This window comes from Haliotis asinina, chromosome 9, assembly GCF_037392515.1.
Source record: "Haliotis asinina isolate JCU_RB_2024 chromosome 9, JCU_Hal_asi_v2, whole genome shotgun sequence".
NCBI lineage: Eukaryota > Metazoa > Mollusca > Gastropoda > Lepetellida > Haliotidae > Haliotis > Haliotis asinina.
In genome coordinates, this window is record NC_090288.1 from 22,160,819 (window position 1) to 22,177,928 (window position 17,110).

At 43.5% G+C, this 17,110-nt stretch overlaps 1 protein-coding gene across 1 annotated transcript; it reads left to right on the forward strand.

Moving 5' to 3' along the window:
• The first annotated feature begins 560 nt into the window (after positions 1–560).
• LOC137295929 (hsp70-binding protein 1-like) lies at positions 561–16,935 on the forward strand. Its single transcript, XM_067827508.1, has 6 exons — positions 561–1,113; positions 4,651–4,825; positions 5,001–5,222; positions 13,045–13,200; positions 14,235–14,443; positions 15,819–16,935. The coding sequence occupies exons 1-6, from the start codon at positions 970–972 to the stop codon at positions 15,894–15,896; spliced, it is 984 nt and encodes a 327-aa protein (XP_067683609.1). The 5' UTR covers positions 561–969; the 3' UTR covers positions 15,897–16,935.
• Positions 16,936–17,110: the final 175 nt, after the last annotated feature.

Sequence of the window (17,110 nt, forward strand, 5' to 3'; positions counted from 1 at the left end):
ACTTGCGGGCTGCCTTTGGACGGAGTGGAATCAGCGACAGTGATTACTGTTTCCTTCAAGGCGGAATATTTTCATTTTTCAAACTTGTAAACAGTTCTGATTTATCTGTTACGTGCATGCCCAGTTCACTATAGTTACCATTAGGAACGGGAGATGTCGAAATGAACCAGATGTTGCTGACTTCGCCGTGACTAGGTTAATGAGGGCAGGCCGGACTGATCACATGGTAGTTTCTTCGGTCCTTAGTGACAATCCGTATGTCTTCTGTATTTTACAACAATCAGACACTGAAACAAATAACACATCTGATCAATCACGTATAGATTTGGTAGGACAGCACCACATGAGAACAATTTGGAAAGAGCATTTTGTCTAATCCTGTGCAACACCCACAAAGCAGCAGCTCATGAAAGAACCTTTGGGAAAAGTTGACAATAGGGTAGTATTAACAGATCTTTTGAAAATAGGTTGGATCGTTCTCCCTGAGGAAATAATAAATAAATAAGTAAATAATAAGACTGGGATCCGTCTCTCGCTACGCAACGTAACAGAACATGGCTGTCAAATGTGGAACTCTTCATTAACGGGGGCCGAAATGTCACAACTTCCGGAGAACGGCGATTTATTCACATGTGTAGTTGTTGTTTTTTTCATTTCAATAAAAGCAAACCTTTCTGTTCAGTAGTGGCCACCCCGTGACTAAATAAATGTAAACTAGGAAAGATATCAGCAGACATAACTCCTTTTGTATATGACAGGCGTACATATCAACTGACGATCCTCGTGACTATAGAGCTTCCAGAATCTTCAGGCGACACCTGGGTGTTTCTACATAAATCTTGTTAAACGCACGCGATTTGTTGAACAAAGTGCGCAGTCGAGGAGGAGCGTGGTATATAGTGAATAAACCTTCACCCGTGTAGAAGTCGGAATCAGTTACTACAGGTGGAACACAACTGAGTATACGAGATGGCCGAACCTGGTGGCAATGATGGTAGCAGAGGCCCCTCCAGAATACCTAAAGACATGAAGGGTCTCCTCCAGTTCTGTGTCCAGGCTACAAAATCAGAGGATCCGACCACTTCGAGTGATTTCACCCAGATGTCAGAAGAGGTAGGAACATGATAAATTATTTTCGCGGGCTTCAGTTGTATAACAACTCTCAATAATTGCATTAATAATGTTAAACTTTCTTGCGTTGGAAACTGAATTTTCGAAGTAAGATGATAGTGTTTAGGGACCGTTCAAAAGTTACGTTTATGGGGATAAGTTCATATGTTACATCCAGTGGTGGGGGAGGATGGTGGGGACATTAAATGATGAGGATTTTATCATGTTTATGGAGGAACGTACAGTGACTCCCTTCTAAAGTTTATTTACAAAGTATATGCTCACAAACATCGCACTCTTCGATGTTTTAAGTACATTTACTCAACTGGATACACTCAAATGCAGCGTCAGAATGAAACTGTATTTAGAACACAGAAATGTACCCATTACACATCATTCATCACAATGTCTCACCAAGATGTGCAGCTATCCATGGACCCATCCTTCGCCAATATGGTGTCGTTTTCGTCAAACGATTTAGGTGCCATTCTGCAGTGGTGCTGTTTTAGCTATAACTATCATAGTTAATTCTGTATTTCTCATCGTCTAACTTTTCCAATAATGGGGTGAGCCGACGGGGGAAAATGAAAAAGGCAAAAACAATATAAAATAAAATAATGATAATAAATACTATCCAATATTCAAATATACATGTATACTCACCAAATGCACTGGCAAAGACAATATAGTTTGCTTTATCAATGTGTGTTCACTGGTGGGGAGCTTGGTTACGGTGAGAGTACGGAGTCTTTGTGATCTTTGTGACAGAAACTTTATGATTTCTGACAGTCTGTGATTTGTCACAGTCTTTGCAATTATGATATGTGTTATACTAAGATAAAATGGTAATCATAACTTTAGTTTGTGATATCAAAGACTATAATTTTCGAATCTACACATGATATCATCTTGCAAGTTCATTATCTACATGTATGACAACAGCATAGAAATTAGTTTTATCATAATTTGCAATGAAAGTCATTTTGATGATAAAGATGAGTAAAACATCAAGATTATCAACCCTTGAAAAAAAATAATCATAACAAAGTATTTCAGTTGCCCACATGAACTAGTAATATAATAAGATGATTTATTTATTAACTCAAGGGAAATTTTTTGTGCATCATGTACAGTGCTCAAGTCTATAGAACATTTTGACGAGTACAAGCCAGGGATTGAAAGTCACAATACCATTACCTCCTGAAATGGAACACATAAAATCAGATAGTACAAAGCTCCATTCACAATGGCATAATGCTTAACCCACATAGTCTGTACAACTACAAAGCAAATATTTTCAGAAGAAGACATTGAAGTCAATATTCTGGATGATTTTGATGATGAATATGATGGATGCATTGTCATAGATAATAATTATCAACGCGCTATCTGTCATAATTAGACTTCCAAATATAAATCATTGTCTCATGTAACACAGTAAGTGGATAAACACTACAGACTTGAGGAGCAGACTGTAGTGTTACATCCCTGTTCAAGTGGCAACTCATTGTCATTTTAATCCTACACATGGGTTAATTACATTGGTTTTTACTGGATGTATTTCCTGAATACTGAAGTAAATCTAAGCTTGGAGAAAAGGAGGATATGACAGGTCTACCTTACAGCAATATTCTTGCCAGGAGATTTTCAACCAGTGTGAACCGATCCTGTACAGTTCCATTATGGTAATACACAATATTCACATGATTCATTGTGGCATTAAAAGCTGGGGACAAACATCACCACATTACTCTTGACCACTTATGATGATCTAGCTAAAATTATCCTGTCATGGGACAGATGAGAGATGAAATATGAATTTTTTTCATTCAGTTTAAGTCACCTCAAATTAATGGCTTCATTCATGATATCTTTAAACACCACAGATATATTAATAGAAACATCCAAATCTGGTTCATGAACAAGATTTCAGGAATTGTGTCCCCGAAACCCATTTTTAGATTGTGAATTATCTATGACGAAGAATGAATTTCATTTTACATCAATTTCATAATCAAAAATCTTCAGTCACTGTAGAGCATCTCCTAGTTTCAAATATGTGTCTGCTGTTCGCTTTTCTCAGTATATCATATACATTACAAACAAATTTAGAAATTTTCAGTTTGTGACTTACATGGTTATCAACGGTTTTCTGAGTAATATAGCGATATGTGATCTTCAAAGTAACATGGCATTGAGGGAAACGTGGAATTAATTCCCGTTGTAGCTGACCTTGGATGTCAACGTTTATTGTACCTTACCCTCACCTTGCAGATGCCATATGTAATCACAAAGACTCTGACACAAATCATAAAGTTTCTGTCGCAAAAATCACAAGGACTCTATTCTCACTGTAACAAAGTCTCCTACCAGTGATACACGATACTGTTTAGTTGACCATGCATTTGCATGAAAATGGCGAACTCCTAACATTGTCATAAATAATAGTAAATTATTATAAGTAAATATTATCATTATCATAAATAATAGTGGGTAGCAATCTTAAGTTGTGACAGGGAGTAAAGATGCAAGATTTGCTTTTGTTTTCGTTTTTCAATGAAATTCAATACATTTTAAGCTCATTTTTTATTTTTTTTATTGTGGTGAGGCAATTTCTTTCAGTGGGTGGTGTACAATTGAGAGTGGGCAGCGCAAAGGTTAAAAATAAAAATATATTTTTTATTGTATGGGCGAAAGTGATTTTTACAGATGAGAAACACAGAATTAAGTACGGACACCCTTATGGGTGCTTTGTTATCCCCCGCAATGCATTTTACTGGGGGTATTAAAATGCACCCGTTACGTCCATGCACATTTAACCTTTCCGGAGCAGAACTTCAAAACCATTCAATATGTACATGTCTTCACCAAACTTGGCACATAGATAGATCTGGTGGTGTATTAATGCCATTTGGTAGTTTGGGTATTCGTAATGAAATATTTTCCGCGTTTCCATGAGTTAAACTGAAATTTGAGGTAATGCGGGGGATATTGATGACTCTATCTTCTTGTTGTGATTCTAAAAGATATCATCTATTTGTTTCACATGTTTATATTCCAATTTGTATTTTTTTTTAAAAGGTTAAGGAAAATGAAAACTTTGGTTGACAAAGCAGAGATGCGTAATTTTAACTGTATTTCCTTGTGACTAAGTTTATACTGATACTATCAGTGATAGTGGGGCTCACAGGTTCATAGTCATTTTTACACCGCAGGTCAGGCTTGTTGACCTGGTTGACTCGTGTCTTCATATCATAACTGCACAGATACATTGCCCTGTAGAAATCAGTGTTGATGTAATAGCTTTCACGTAAATTGTTTTGTGCAGGATGAGCCATTAATTTTTATCAGCTGTATTCTAATACTTGTATTAATTATCTGTTTTAAAAGTGCAAAGGCTACTTTTCAGATACAGCATTTTAATTCTGAGAGCCCATATCTTTTCTTTAGGAAAACCTTTGACAAAATGACATGGACATTTTTGTTGCACTGTTTTCTGCGTATGTAGCATGTGTTATTATTGTGAGGATGATGTTTCAGAGAAGGCAATGGCTAGAGAAGGCACTGACCGATATGACCATGAGTCCTGTAGAGAGGATGCAGATCTGCATTGGTGTTGTCAGGATGGAGAAAGATGACGATGATGGGGTGGAGAAGAAGATAACTGCTCTAGAGGAGATTATTGAGTGGGCAGAACAGATTGACTTTGCTATAGGTTCGTATAGACATCTTCGTATTGATCATTGACTTCAGTTTATCTTGGTTACAGAAATGGCTGTTATCATATGGAGCCCCTTCAATTGGATTACCTTGTTGATATCTCTGTAACTTTGTATAAACATGTCTTTATTCAATAATGTGTGTTATAAATCTGCAATTCATTGTTGCAGACTTTCACAAGATAGGAGGGTTTCAAATCCTTCCTGTTCTTCTGAACAGCGATGTTCCTGATTTACGATGGACATGCCTAGATCTGATCGGCACACTGACACAGAACAACCCGTACTGTCAGGCAGCTGTGCTGGAGGCGAATCTCCTCCCCATACTTCTCCAGCTACTGGATACTGACGTTAACACAACTGTCAGGACCAAGGCCCTGTATGCCATCTCATGTGAGTGACACATTCAGCTGGTAGTGGTAGTTGCACAGTGTCACCACCATTTGGTAGTTTGGATCTAGGTGTGAGGAAAGCTGGGAGGGATGCAGGTCTTTGATGTTCACCTATTTGATTCAAACAGGTGTAGAAGGATCAGAACGAGCCAGGATTTCCACTCACGACAGTAGTTCCTGACATGCATATGGAATTCAACTCTCATCATTTATGTATGACACTGGTTTACTTTTATAAGTGAAAAGAAAAATACTAAAGACACAGATGTTGATCTGCCTGGAACGGGGCTGCCATGTGCATGGTACATACCCCCGGTAGACATCACAGTCGTTAAATGAAAGATCTCAGTAAATGAAAGATGCTGATAGCAGGAAACATTAAAGGTCACATGCAACCAAAAAATCAAACATAATTAAAACACATTTATCACTTATTCATGACATATAGTATACATTGCTGCTTTTAAAAAACAAATAAACAAACTTATAAGTGTACAATCGTGATTCAAAAGTGCAGTATTTTGTACTTGGGCTTACTTCCCCCGAAACGAAGCCCTCGGGAGACCGAGCCCAGTTGTAGCGGGTGGATGTGCACTCAAGTGTAACGGCAGCTTCCGATTGGCTGTTTCATTTGCTGATATGCTGAGGGTTCATTGTGTGTACAGAAAGATGATCTGTTTGATGGGCATTTTAGAAGTATGGCGAGTCACAAGAAAGTAAGATTCTTTATGGATAACAACTTCTTTTTGTGTACTTGATGCGTCGTTTCAGTATGGATTCATATACTGTTGTCAAACAGAATCATATACACTAAAAGAAGCTGTTATCCATGAAGAATGTATATAGACATGTTAAGTTTTGAAAATACATGTTCTCTGAATTTGTGTTCAATCAAATCAAAAATCATATCAGTAGAGATGGTAAACTACTGTGTGGCTGGATTCTGTTATTTGTTTAAGTACAAAGTAGGACTTGAAACTGACAAGAGTTTGCACCAATTTCCATCAGATCCAGTTATCCGAGAAAAATGGATGTAGTTTGTTTGCAACCCACAGACATGAAAACATGTCATATGTATCACAACTGCCTAATTACATAATGTGGCAGAGATGGGACTCTCGTGCATGAGTCATAAATCAATTGATTTTGTTTATGTCGTATAGCCTGATACGTGTTAAGTTCAAATTGCATGTGGTCAATGATTGAAGCCGTGTATTGCATATTGTCTTCAGCAGACAGGCAGGCAGACATATACGTGTGAATAAACCAGACAACGAGCTTTCTCTGTGACAGAGACTGCTTACCTCAATCAACAATTCTTTTTTATAGAGATCCTCCTTGGGGTACTTATAAGCATTTAAATGTTCTTTAAATTCTTGCGACAGTTGTAACCATATTTTTTAAATAAAAATATGTACAAAACAAAAAACATTGTTTTTGTCTTGTGAGACCACCCCCACAGGGCATCTGGCCCCGTGACAGCCAAGAGAAGGTAACTCTTAGACTATAACCTCAAGCCAAAAACTTCCTTTTCTGTCGCCCGCTTGTGAAGACGTGCTCAGCAGTTCTAGAGATTCTTGCACTACTAGATAAGAGACAGGTTCAAAGATGAGTAACTCAGAGACTCAAACTTTGTGTATGGTTTCTTTATTAAACGCATGGGCACTCTAGGAATCATTTTTTACAGTACACTTGTCTAAATGTTGTTTTTTCTGTCCCTGTCACTTAACCACGTGGTTGGCAAGATGGAGGGCGGTAAGTTTTTTCCCGCCAAAACTTTTAAGTTTCTATGGCGGTCTTTTTAAGTAAACGTTTGTTCAGCTATACTGTTTCACACGTTTTATATATATTATTACCATATTTACTTTAACTTTGTTAGGTTTGTTGTAAATTATGGTGTAGTGGCACTTAGCTCTTAACTTATCTACGTTGCTAGTTCTAGTTAGTTAGCTTCGCGCCCATGCGTGTTTTGTTTCATTATTGTTACATTACACAACACTAGGGGTTATTTGTTGCTTTGCAGTTTAAACCCTGCTCAACATGCACATTGTCTATCCCCGCCAAGGACCTACATGACGCATGCTTGAGGTGCCTTGCTGAGTGTCTTTGCAGGGTTTTTTGTTTTACTCCAACCTGCTTTTTTAGGTGTGGGTGGGGGAGGCTGCGGCCAAGGCTGAGGCTCGGAGAACGCTCCTCCCTCTGGAGCAGCCGCCCTGTGCTTCTGGCACTTTGATGGACTTGCCTAGGGCAGTCAGCCCCAGCTTTACCAGCGTTGCAAGTGGGGCAACGACGCCCAGTGTCAGCGGCTCGACTTCGGTCGTAAGCGCGCCTAGTGCCACAGTGGGCAGGCAGCCTAGCACTGCCCAGCCGCTATGGGCATTGGCACCCCGTCCTATCCCTGGACTGTCGAGTAACCCTCCAGTGGGGGGCTTTTCTCAGGAACCCAGACGGCCTAGTTCGGGCTCTGGCAGGGGCGAACCAAGTGTCTCAGCCCTTCTCAGTCCCTCTGTTCCTTCGGGTTCAATTTCGGTAGCGCCCTCGGCGGGTTTGCTTTATGGCAAGAGTTCCCTGTCCGAGGAGCGTGAAGAGATGGACATGGAGGAGGAGGGGATTGGGGAGGAGTGTGAGACTGAGGTCCCGTACTCGTTTGGTTCGTCGCTGATGCAGGTTCAGGAAAAGATTGCCGAGGTCCTGCCTCAGATGGCGATTCCTGTGTCTGAGCCTGACCCCTTGGAGCTGATCTCCCAGAGATCAGCTGCCGGTATCAGTTAGATTAGGATTCACTGTTCGAACCAACGAAGGTGGACGAGTGTGTGTACGCCTCCATTACACTGGGGTGGTCCTCCTCCTCTTCCTTGGCAGGCAGGGCCGGCGGCTGCCGCCCTTCTCCACGGCTGCTCCACAGCTGCTGCGAGTAGTGGTCCACTCAGCCTACCTTTCTGCTTTGCAGGGGCAGCTGTTGGATCAAGGGAGCACTGTCGAGAACTCTCCGTCGGCAGTGTTGGGGGAGGAACTTATGGACATGCACTCTCATCTGGCGCGGGATAGCATTATGTGCTGTGCCAGCCAGATGATGGGGGCCGTCATGGGGTTGGGTCAGCTATGGTTGTCTGTAGCCCGGTACTCACCCACTACCCAGCAGGCACTCCTAGTACTGCCCTACAGGTTGGGATCTTCCCTCTTCCTCCCTTTTCCCTGGGGCACTGCAGGTGGTGCGGGAGGCAGCATAGGCTGTTAACACCTTCAAGGAGCAACCCTCCTCGTCTCGCCAACGGCCTCCCGCTCTTGCTTCAGCTTTCCCTTCGGTGCCAGTGAAGGAGGGTGCTAAGTGGACTGCTCCACTTCTGCACAAACAAAGCAAGAGGGCGAAGGGCAAAGGCAAAGGTCCTGCGTTGCTGCAACCGCAGCAACAGCAGCCTTTTCGGGGCAAAGGGAAGCCTGCCCCGGCTTCCCGTAAAACGTTTGTCCAGAGCCTTTGGTGTCCCCCGCACAAGCAGGCGGAGAACTGCCGACTGTGGGGGTACATTGCCTAGCGCCAGAAGTCCCTGTAGGCGGCAGGCTGTCACTATTCCTTTCAGAATGGCAAGCAGCCACTTCAAATCCCTGGGTCCTGTCCACAGCCAGGGATGGCCATATGCCACAGTGGAAGTAAGACCCTCCACGCTTCTTAGGGATTCGGCACACTCCCATGCCGTTCTCCCGGGAAAAAGCAGAGGTCCTCCGTGCCGAGGTCCAGTCGTTACTGGACAAGGCAGCCATCGAGGTGGTTCCGGAAGGTCAACAAGAAGACAGGTTTTATTCCACGTACTTCCTTGTGACCAAGAAGGACGGAGGGTTCAGACCTATCTTGAATATCAAGGGGCTGCACAAGTTCATAGAGGTTCCGTCCTTCAGGATGGAGACACTGCGTTCAGTGATCTCTTCCACGGAGACAGGGGATTGGCTCACATCAATCGATTTTAAGGACGCTCACCTCCATGTTCCGATACACTCCGAGTTCAAGAAATATCTTCGGTTTTCGTTCGACGGGAAGTGTTATCAGTTTCGGGTTCTGCCCTTCGGCATCTCCACGGCGCCGAGGGTGTTCACCAAACTTATGTTGATCCCAGCTCAGCTAGCCAGGTCACAGGGCAGGTGTTGTCACCCCTACCTGGATGATTGGCTTTTGAGGGCCCTCGGCTCCTGTTATCACACGATGCCACACAGCAGGTGATCGACATCCTGTTGAAGCTCGGCTGGATCATCAGTCTCAAGAAATCAGACCTGACCCCCACGCAGGATCTGGTGTTCTTGGGGGCACGGTTCAATACGACGCAGGGGATTGTTTCCCTGGCCCCAGACCGTATCGTGAAAGCTCAGAGGACTGTACTTAGTTCCTCGAGTCCCCCACAGCCACAGCAAGAACTTGGCTTCATTTACTGGGCACTACGGCGGCTACAGTGGACGTGGTCTGGCGTGCAAGGTTGAGGATGCAACCCATTCAACAGGCGTTAGCCCAGTTGTGGTCCCATTCGGAGAGCTATGAGACTGTTCTCAAGACTCCTGATTGGTTGATTCCTCACCTGCGGTGATGGATGGAAGTCGGAAATCTGTCTAGGGGAATCCCCTTAGAGACACTGACACCTTCCCTCTCGATTCAGACGGACACCTCCCTCACGGGCTTGGGGCGCGTCCTAGGTGAACTATCAGTCTCTGGACGTTTGGCCAAGGACGAAGTTACCCTACACATCAATGTGTTGGAATTGAGAGCAGTCCGCCGGGTGTTCGAGAGCTTTGTGGAGCCAGTGCGGAGTCAAGTGGTTCGCCTCGAGATGGACAACCAGACCGCTCTGACGTATATCCTGAAGCAAGGCGGCACAGTGTCTCCGTCCCTCCTGCACGATGCGTGTCAGTTTCTGCTGTGGTGCGACCAGTTCGACATTCAGGTTCTTCCCATCTATCTCCCGGGCATAGACAACTTTCGTTCGGATGCGTTCTCAAGACGTATACTAGCCTCACACGAGTGGATGCTGCATCGTTGGATATTTGGGATTATTTCCCAGTTTTTCGGGTCGTTCCAGGTGGATCTGTTTGCCTCTGGGGCGCCGAATCAAATTCCTGTGTTTTGCTCAAGAATACCAGATCTGAGAGCGATAGCCAACGACGCCTTTCTCCTCGATTGGACAGACAGAGTTCTGTGGGCGTACCTCTGATCTCACGAGTCCTCTCGCAGCTGACCGCACAACCAGCTCGACTACTTGTGCTTCTGGCACCGCTTTGGTCAGCTCAAAGTTGGTTTCTGGTAATTCTCAGGTTTCTGGCTCGGCCTCCTGTACTATTACCCTTTCGACTGGACTTACTATCCCAGAACGGAGCACTGCACCCAAATCCTAGGATTCCGTGGGTGGCCTGGCCGCTGTCCGGAATCACCTCCAAGCGAGAGGAATTCCTGCACCAGTTGCAGACACAATTCTGGCTTCACGGAGGGATTCGACAAACGTTCAGTATGAGGATAGATGGGCCTGTTATGCGCGCTGGTGTGTCGACAGGGGCGATTCTCGATCCCTTTTCTGCAGATCTAGTATCTGTGTTGGAGTTCCTACAATCTAAGCTGGAAGCTGGCCGCTTCTACAGTTAGAGGTTACTCCACGGCAATCTTTGCCTTCCACATTCCTGTTGACGGTGCATTATTGGGGCAGCACCCTCTAGTTCAGTGCTTCAGTGGACAGAATCCGTCTGTCTGTCGGGCAGATTAGTCCCCCGTGGGACTTGCCAGACATACATGCTATGTCCGCCAACCCTGAATTAACGGTGTTTCACAAAGACAGAGTGAGCATTCGATTGCCAGATACTTACCGTCCTAAGAGAGATAACACCTTTCACCTAACGGCGCCTATTGAGCTCCCTGCTTTCATCCACCCTTCGCCGCCTGGTACCTATCTTCGACGTGCTCACGTCTTAGATGTCCGTAAGACCCTTAAGGCTTATATCAAACGAACAAAGGACATTCGGAAGAATGATCAATTGTTCTGCTGCTATGGTGGTGAATCGGCTGGCCTTCAGGCGAACAAGTAGACCATATGTAGGTGGCTCTGCCATTTATATGTCACACACCTCGAAAGGTTGTATACTCCCCAAAGGTTTGAAAGCTCATTTTGTTAGGGCTGTGGCGACGTCTAAGGCATTTGCATCATCCTTGCCCATTGAGGAGATCTGCTCCGCGGCTATTTGGAGCCGACCGAGCACGTTCCTCGAGCGTGCTCGGTTTGGCCAGTCAGTTCTCACCAGTGGGCAGGGCACGAGCGCCCTAGCCGATCGAACTAACCTCACAAATTGATGAACGATCATTTGACTTTATAGCTGCAACAAGTACACATGGTGGTGATGTCTTATCTTGTACTTTCCATCTTTTATCCCGATGATGGGCTCTATTGTGGTTGTGGTATTTTGCTTACTGGTCTAGACTGTCTGAGTCCTTCCCTAGCACCTTGGCCGGTGCCTACGAATCAATCTCAGTGATATCGGTTGCCTGTCCTCTCTCCCGTTTTTCGGTACTAAAAAAAGAGAGGGGGGGCAATTTTTTTAGGCACCCTACGGCTATCTTTCAGAAATAGTAGGGTTAGACCATGTATTAGCCTGGCCCTGGTCCGCACCCCCGCCGCCAGGCACAGACGGTCACATGACCAGGTAAGTGTGATTCCTTGTTACTTTCGTTTCGTAATATAGGTTATCATCTTATGTAAGGTTTACAAGCAGACAGAATGCCTCTCCCGAAGATAGGAGTCTTTAGGAGTCTGTCTTATGCTTATAAGTACCCCAAGGAGGATCTGTATGAAAAAGAGTCGAACAAACCTGTAGAGGTTGCAGATTCCTCCTCCTTGGGGTACGGCCACCCACCTCCCCACATTCTGACTGTATTGGTTACAGAACAGAAGTGTTTGGCTTGAGGTTATAGTCTCACAAGATAAAAATGATGTTTTTTGTTTTGTACATATTTTTATTTAAAAATATGGTTACAACTGTCGCAAGAATTTAAAGAACATTTAAATGCTTATAAGTACCCCAAGGAGGACTCTATTCAAAGAATCTGCAACCTCTATAGGTTTGTTCGAGTTTTTTTACATAACGAGTAGATTATTTACTTGTTTGTGTACACAACCAAGATTAGACTACTGCTCACGACCTCATACTCTGGACATGCATACTGTTTCAAGCTCCACGAACCTATTCACTCCGCATGTGTTAGGGACACAGCGCAGCACAGCTGTCGAAAACCAGTTTTTCCCCCAGCACTGGCGGAAATTTAGTGAAATGTTTGAACTCCGATTTCGCGGGACCTGTGAAGGTCCCGGGGTAGAATAGGCCTTCAGCAACTCATGCTTGCCATAAAAGGTGGCTATGCTTGTGGTAAGAGGAGACTAACGGGATCGTCTGGTCAGACTTGCTGACTTGGTTGGCACATGTCATCGGTTCCCAGTTGCGTAGATCGATGCTCACGTTGTTGATCACTGGATTGTCTGGTCCAGACTCGATTATTTACAGACCGCCGCCATATAGCTGGAATATTGCTGAGTGCGGCGTAAAACTAAACTCACTCACTGATTTCGCTGGCTTTTTTTTTTCATCCCTTTTTTTTCAACTGGATATTTTGAACTGGCATTTTTGATGATTTGTTTCGGTAAGTACATACCAAAAGGTACCAGAATCTGCAAAGTTGTGTTTTACGTTGCATGTGACCTTAAAGTGCACTAACTGTAACTCCATGTAAATGATGTCACATTTTGAGAAATGATATTGAATCACTGTCTCCAAGGTTACTATGATGCAGTATGTTGTATGTGTAGGCTTGAGTCGAGATAACAGTGAAGCACAGAGAGTCTTCGTGGACAAGGATGGCTTCTCTGTGTTGATGCGGGCGATGCAGTCTGATGTGGAGAAGCTCAAGATAAAGTCATCCTTCTTCCTCACCCACATCTGTTCCAACCAACCAGCCTATAAAGGTAACCATGGCAACATCATTGTACTGGACATTTATTGGCATATTAGCTGATAGATGACAAAATTTTGTTCTTCACCCATCCTCTGTGATACTGACCTCTTCTTTTTCAGACTTCCTCTGTAATACTGACTATCTTTTGTTCTTCACCCAACCTCTGTGATATTGACAACCTCTTCTTCTTCAGACTTCCTCTGTAATACTGACTATCTTTTGTTCTTCACCCAACCTCTGTGATATTGACAACCTCTTCTTCTTCAGACTTCCTCTGTAATACTGACTATCTTTTGTTCTTCACCCATCCTCTGTGATACTGACAACCTCTTCTTCTTCAGACTTCCTCTGTAATACTGACTATCTTTTGTTCTTCACCCATCCTCTGTGATACTGACAACCTCTTCTTCTTCAGACTTCCTCTGTAATACTGACTATCTTTTGTTCTTCAGACATCCTCTGTGATACTGACAACCTCTTCTTCTTCAGACTTCCTCTGTAATACTGACTACCTTTTGTTCTTCACCCATCCTCTGTGATACTGACAACCTCTTCTTCTTCAGACTTCCTCTGTAATACTGACTACCTTTTGTTCTTCACCCATCCTCTGTGATACTGACAACCTCTTCTTCTTCAGACTTCCTCTGTAATACTGACTATCTTTTGTTCTTCACCCATCCTCTGTGATACTGACAACCTCTTCTTCTTCAGACTTCCTCTGTAATACTGACTCTCTTTTGTTCTTCAGACATCCTCTGTGATACTGACAACCTCTTCTTCTTCAGACTTCCTCTGTAATACTGACTATCTTTTGTTCTTCACCCATCCTCTGTGATACTGACAACCTCTTCTTCTTCAGACTTCCTCTGTAATACTGACTACCTTTTGTTCTTCACCCATCCTCTGTGATACTGACAACCTCTTCTTCTTCAGACTTCCTCTGTAATACTGACTATCTTTTGTTCTTCACCCATCCTCTGTGATACTGACAACCTCTTCTTCTTCAGACTTCCTCTGTAATACTGACTACCTTTTGTTCTTCAGACATCCTCTGTGATATTGGCATGATTGATCAGTTGATTGGACACCTAGGGGAGGACCACAGTGAGCTACATGAACACCTGATGAGTGCTTTGCTGACAATCATCACAGACCACAGTCGCGCAGTTACAGAATGCCAGAGACCAGAGCTGCAGCTGCACCAGCTGCTGAAAGATAGGATACAGCTGATCAAAGACCAGGAGGAGTTTCAGGTGAGTCCCAAGCTGAAAGATAGGATACAGCTGGTCAAAGACCAGGAGGAGTTTCAGGTGAGTCCCAAGATTAGTCCAGGTCTTTCTGTTAAGCTTGGTCCAGGTGAGTCATTGAGGATGTTGTAGATGATTCATAATCAACGACAGTTGTTTCAGACGATACATTAAGGTTGTTTCAGGTGAGTGTGGTGAATTGTTTCAGATAAAATCCCCCTTTACTTAATATATTCATGGACTTACCTTGCCCTACATTCCATAAAGTATTCAGAATATTGCAGTTTCTGATTGCACACCAATCAAAGTTAGTATCAAGTATACACATACGACTTGGGGAAGAGGGGTAGCCTATTGGTTAAAGTGTTTGCTCATCACGCCAAAGACCAGGGTTCAGTTCCCACATGGGTACGATGTGTGAAGCCCCTTTCTGGTGTTCCCCATCATGACATTGTGTTAAACTACTCACGCTCACTCAATTTCCCCACATGATTACCATGTGTGAAGATCATTTCTGGTGTCCCCCATCATGACATTGTGTTAAACTACTCACGCTCACTCAATTTCCCCACATGATTACCATGTGTGAAGATCATTTCTGGCGTCCCCCATCATGACATTGTGTTAAACTACTCACGCTCACTCAATTTCCCCACATGATTACCATGTGTGAAGATCATTTCTGGCGTCCCCCATCATGACATTGTGTTAAACTACTCACGCTCACTCAATTTCCCCACATGATTACCATGTGTGAAGATCATTTCTGGCGTCCCCCATCATGACATTGTGTTAAACTACTCACGCTCACTCAATTTCCCCACATGATTACCATGTGTGAAGATCATTTCTGGCAACCCATGAGGTGATAGTGCTGGAATGAAGCTAAAAGCAAAGTAAAACTAAACTCACTCATTCACACATGCATGGCTTCCTCTTCTCCACTGTTCACAGTCACAGAATGTGCTGTAAACATGCAGAAATGTTCACTTTGATAAAAATGTAAGTGGTACATTTTTCAAATGGTTCAAGTCCAGGCCATTCATGAAGTGTGTAAGCTTACAGGTTTTGGTTAAAACGCAACTACAAAGATTGGCTAGGGTTAGGGTTTTACCCTAACCCTAACCCTAACCAACTACAAAGATTGGACGGGCGAGCTTGGTGATGTTGTGTACTCCACAGTGAGGTTATTGACTGGAAAACGTACAGCTAGATATTGTTTATTGGGACATTAAACAACATAGAATGTTTCCAATAATTTTTAGACTTTATTTTTAGAATGTAATGGTAAAGTTGTTTTTCACATGCAAGGTAATTGATGTAAATCAGTTGATGTATTACAGGTTTCACTCTGTGTTTCACTGGTGTGTGTTTGTTGCAGGAGGAGAGGCAGTATGCCACACAGCTGCTACACATCATCTCTGGGGGGGACTCCCCGGCAGACTGTGGGGCCAGGTGAAACTGGCCAGCTGCAGGTCTAGAGGTGCCCGGACCAACTGACCAGCCTTCAGCAGCTGTGATGGCTCAGTGAACCTGCACCACTGTCCGTGTTATCTGTGATGTTGGCTCTTGTGGATGCCCACCCATGTTACAGCATGTGCCTTGCTGTTGCTGGACTGTTGCTGAGGATGCTAGAACACATCCCTTGTGCTGGTGATGTGAAACATATGACAATGTGTTGTTTTTGTGAGGTAGAGTGGACCTGCATTGTTACCATGACGATAAGTGGGTGTTTTTGTGCAGCTGACAGGATCTGTTGCATAATGTTTCAAGTACAGACTTCATGTATGTAGATGTTTCCTATGCAGACTTCATTTATGTGATAGCTCCTGTTCCTTCTCAGTCTGCCAATATTTCTACATATGGTTGGAATCTTTTCTTTTACAGTAATGTTTATATATGACAATTTTGTTTCATGTTACCGTAATTTTTATGTATCACAGTTTTGTGCCTGAAATGATGTTTCCACAAGTTATCTTCTGTGATCATCAGGCAGACAGATATTTCAAACACTCTGTTTTCACTAACAAATAACAGAGACATGTGTTGCAAGAAAAAGGGGAGAGAGAAGACATTAGGTCATGTGTGCACAAATGTCTCTTCCGAAAAGTCTTGTGGAGTAAGTTGTCAGCCTATATGAGCAGATGTCTGTTAAGAATAATCTCCGGAATGCAGTCTAGTAAATATATTCTTCACATACAGTACATTAAAATGGCTCATAACACCACCAAGATGAGGTGGCTTTGCAAAGTTGTCGATGAAGCTGTGGTGATAGGATCCTTATCATTGATATCTCGTTGAGAGGTGATGATACAGATTTGTCAGATATGTTAAGGAATGGGCTGCTTTAGGAACAGTCCTGTCAGTGTTTGTCTAAGTACAGGTCAGATTGATAGTTTCACCTGTTCATGCCTTCTGTTTGCTTGTGAGGATCAGACATGCCTCCCAGTGTATACAAGCATGCTGAGGTCAAGATTAAAGTGTCAAGTTATCAGAAATAATGCTTTTGTCTTTGCTGCTGCCAGGGAATTCCTGTGGGTGTCCCCAGGATGGTGGATGTAGTCCACCACTGATAATGTCATGTAAGAACACCTGTGTGAAACAGGAAACTGATAGGACGTGTCACATGCTTGTGATGGCTCTCATCCAATGGAAATGCTGTACATATTGTGT